This window comes from Octopus bimaculoides, chromosome 26, assembly GCF_001194135.2.
Source record: "Octopus bimaculoides isolate UCB-OBI-ISO-001 chromosome 26, ASM119413v2, whole genome shotgun sequence".
Lineage (NCBI taxonomy): Eukaryota > Metazoa > Mollusca > Cephalopoda > Octopoda > Octopodidae > Octopus > Octopus bimaculoides.
This window is the reverse complement of record NC_069006.1, coordinates 9,922,898-9,926,380: the sequence shown is the minus strand read 5'-3', so window position 1 is coordinate 9,926,380 and position 3,483 is coordinate 9,922,898. Positions and strand designations below refer to the sequence as shown.

The following is a 3,483-nucleotide window of genomic DNA, read 5'->3' as shown; positions in this document are numbered from 1 at the left end:
TTATCATCATCATCATCATCATCATTGTTTAACATCTGCCTTCCATGCTGGCATGGGTTGGACAGTTCGACTGGGGTCTGGGAAGCCAGGAGGCTGCAACAGGCCCCAATCTGATCTGGCAGTGTTTCTACAGCTGGATGCCCTCCCTAACATGACATATAGCCCTATGATCCAAGGTACTTTTGAGTAGGCTAGTTATGCGACACTGGTTTAGGTTACAGCTGTGGACTCACTTTATTTGCCGGCCCTACGATCCAAGGTACTGTTGAGTGGGCTGGTTATGCGACACTGGTGTTGGTTACAGCTGTGTAAATATGGGTTGGAAATTGTAAATATATGCTATAATGGAATCTTCCATCAAAGGTGATGTATGAGAGTTCAACTTCTGCTGAATGCCTCACTGCATAAATGATTTATTTTATGGTAATTAAACGTATGTGCTTGCTGTATATTAGCTCAGTCCCTCAATCAAATTGTTATTGCCTGTACAAGTGTGTCACACGTCAGGTATTGAAGTGATCACAGAGCAATGTGAAATTAAGTGTTTTGCTCAAGAACACAATGTGCCGCCCGGCCTGGGAATTGGCTGTGCGCAGATAAGAAAGGCATCTGAAAGAGCCTCTTGTTGGCTTTGGAGCAAGTGAGAAGAGTTAATATGCCCATCAGGCATATGGCGTAGTGGTTAAGAGTATGGGCTACTAACCCCAAGATTCCAAGTTCAATTCCAGGCAGTGACCTGAATGATAATAATAGCAATAATAATGATAATAATAATAATAATAATAATAACAGCAACAACATCGAAAAATACCTTAGGAATGAGAATCCAGGTTCGAAATTTCCCCAAGACATCTGATGAAGGCTGGTGGGTATATCAGCTGATGAGGACAAATATCCGTCAATTGTAAATAATGTAAATAATGAGAAGAGTTAGGGTGGAAGCCAGGAAGGGATGAGGAACTGTGACTTGGCCACCTCTGCTGACCCACCAATGAGAGGGTGTTATGGTTCAGGGTCGACACACCTGATGAACGATGGATAACATCTGACGACATAGTTCCTCCTGACCTAGGCTCCATTTACTTTGGTGAATTGAAAAAGCAACTCCTTATAGGTGTTATTGGCACATATATCAAATGATTATATAATATAATAATTACATCGTCCTCATCATGGTTTAATGTCTGCCTTTTCATGATTGCATTGATCAGATGAAAATATGTATCAAGCCACAGGGAAATAGAGCTTTTTCTGGATACCTTTCCTGCCACCAACTCCCACTTGTTTTCAAGTGAAATAATTTCCCATTAAACAACGAACAGCCTGGATATGTTTACATGGAGAGCTAAAAACATATGAGTCCAGGTGAACAAGCCTTTTGTTTCCAAAGATTGTGGAACATGTTGAGACACATGAAGAAACTCAGGCCTGCTTTTGCAGCAGATGAACCAGTGAGGGTCAATAAAGCTCCAACCTATGTCCATCTAGTAATACTTCAGGTTGTTCTACTCTTTCAAGAGCTCACCTGTCCTGATAGTCTGAGCTCTGGAAGGGAACATTTAATAGTGATGTGTGAAGGCGTGTGGCTTAATGGTAAGGGCATTCGGCTCACAATCGTAAGGTCGTGAGTTCAATTCCCAGTGACGTGTTGTTTCCTTGAGCAAGACCCTTTATTTCACATTGCTCCAGTCCACTCAGCTGGCAAAAATGAGTTGTACCTGTATTTCAGAGGGCCGGCCTTGTCACACTATGTATCACGCTGAGTCTCCCTGAGAACTACGTTAAGGGTACACGTGTTTGTGGAGTGCTCGGCTACTTGGACGTTAATTTCATGAGCAGGCTGTTCCGTTGATCGTATATGCTGGGCCCCTCATCATCGTAACAGAGTGCTCCTTAAATTACAGGATGTGGTTTTTCAGAAACAAGCAACCCTCAGACTCAGTTTTTGATAAACATTTCAGCACCAAAACATGTGGTATGTGCTGGTATAAACCATGATGGTAACAAAAAAAAATAAATAAACACTAACATATTAGTTACATAAAAACACCATTCCTACCTGACTAATTTCACCAGTGCCACGCCAATGGCTGTGGAAAATGTGGGAGGTTTTTTTCTCATATCCTGTATAATAAATGATTACACAATACATCTGTTAGTTACTTGTTTCAGTCATTGGACTATGTCCATGCTGGGGCACCACTTTAAAAGGTTTAGAGTAAAGATTATTTACCAACATAACATGGCAGTCTTGGTTTAGGACAAATGTTGCTGTAATTTAGCCCCAGGAGACATCGTCTCCAGCTGGCTATACAACATGATCTGTGTCCTTATATTTTCGAGCAAGGGAATCTAGCACCCCACTCAAAAATATAAGGACAAAGATTGTGTCGTATAGCCAGCTGGAGACGATGTCTCCTGGGGCTAAATTACAGCAACATTTGTCCTAGACCAGGACTACTATGTTATGTTGGCAAACAATCTTTACTCCAAAGTACTGTTGCTGAATATCTCTCGTTGTGAGATTTACAAATAGTAATATTCTAATTAGTCTAGTGGTTCTCAACTGGGGTCCAGTTTTGGTAGGGAAACAACAGAAATAAACACACACACACATTATGGTCTTCCACACAGTTTCCATCTATCAAATTCACCCACACAGCTTCGACATCTGGGAGGGCTATACCAGAAGCCAGTTGGGCAAGGTGCTGCACAGTGGAATTGAACCTAAAATCCATTTGGTTGCAAAACGAGCTTCCTACCTGCACAGTTATGCTTGAGATAATTATATAATAAATACATGGTTGTGTGACTCAACAGGTATTTTACCTGTCATGACAAACAGTTGTATAAAATAGATTTGATAATCATATATCACAATAAATAGTTGTTATTTTATTTGATTTCCTCCTTTATTTCCAGATTTTGTCCTGGTGTATACTGAGAAGACAGACAAACCAAACTCAAATGATAACAAGATGAAGGCATTCAGAAAGAAATTCAAGTCTAACCTCATCAAAACTGGACTACTCTTAGAAGAAGTATGATCCTGTTGTTGTTGTTATTGTTCTTAAATTCCAGTTCTGATAACTTTTCCTTTCATTCTTTCGGGGTCAATAAAATACCATATTTTAATGTGTATAAGGAACCCCCTGATTTTTGGGGCTTAAAATATGAAAAAAAGGTTTAGTAAGGGATTTTAATACTATCCATATATAAGAAACTCCCATATTTTTTTAACTTAATTTTTGACAAAAAAAGGGTTCTTTATACACATTAAAATACGGTAAGTACCAGTTGAGCACTGGGGGTTGATGTAATCAACTTAACCCCTTCTCTGAAATTGCTGGCTTTGTGCCAAAATTTGAAGCTCTTCTTCTTCTTCTTCTTCTTCTTCTTCTTCTTCTTCTTCTTCTTCTTCTTCTTCTTCTTATTATTATTATTATTATTATTATTATTATTATTATTATTATTATTATTATT

The 3,483-nt window shown here is 39.1% G+C and overlaps 1 protein-coding gene across 1 annotated transcript in view; it reads left to right on the top strand.

The window, feature by feature from the left end:
- Positions 1–3,483, top strand: part of LOC106868957 (anoctamin-7) — a 300,499-nt gene that overhangs the window by 221,150 nt on the left and 75,866 nt on the right. Inside the window, exon 3 of the mRNA XM_052976901.1 lies at positions 2,923–3,041. Coding sequence (XP_052832861.1) covers positions 2,923–3,041 — 119 coding nt within the window. The remainder of the gene's footprint in view (positions 1–2,922; positions 3,042–3,483) is intronic.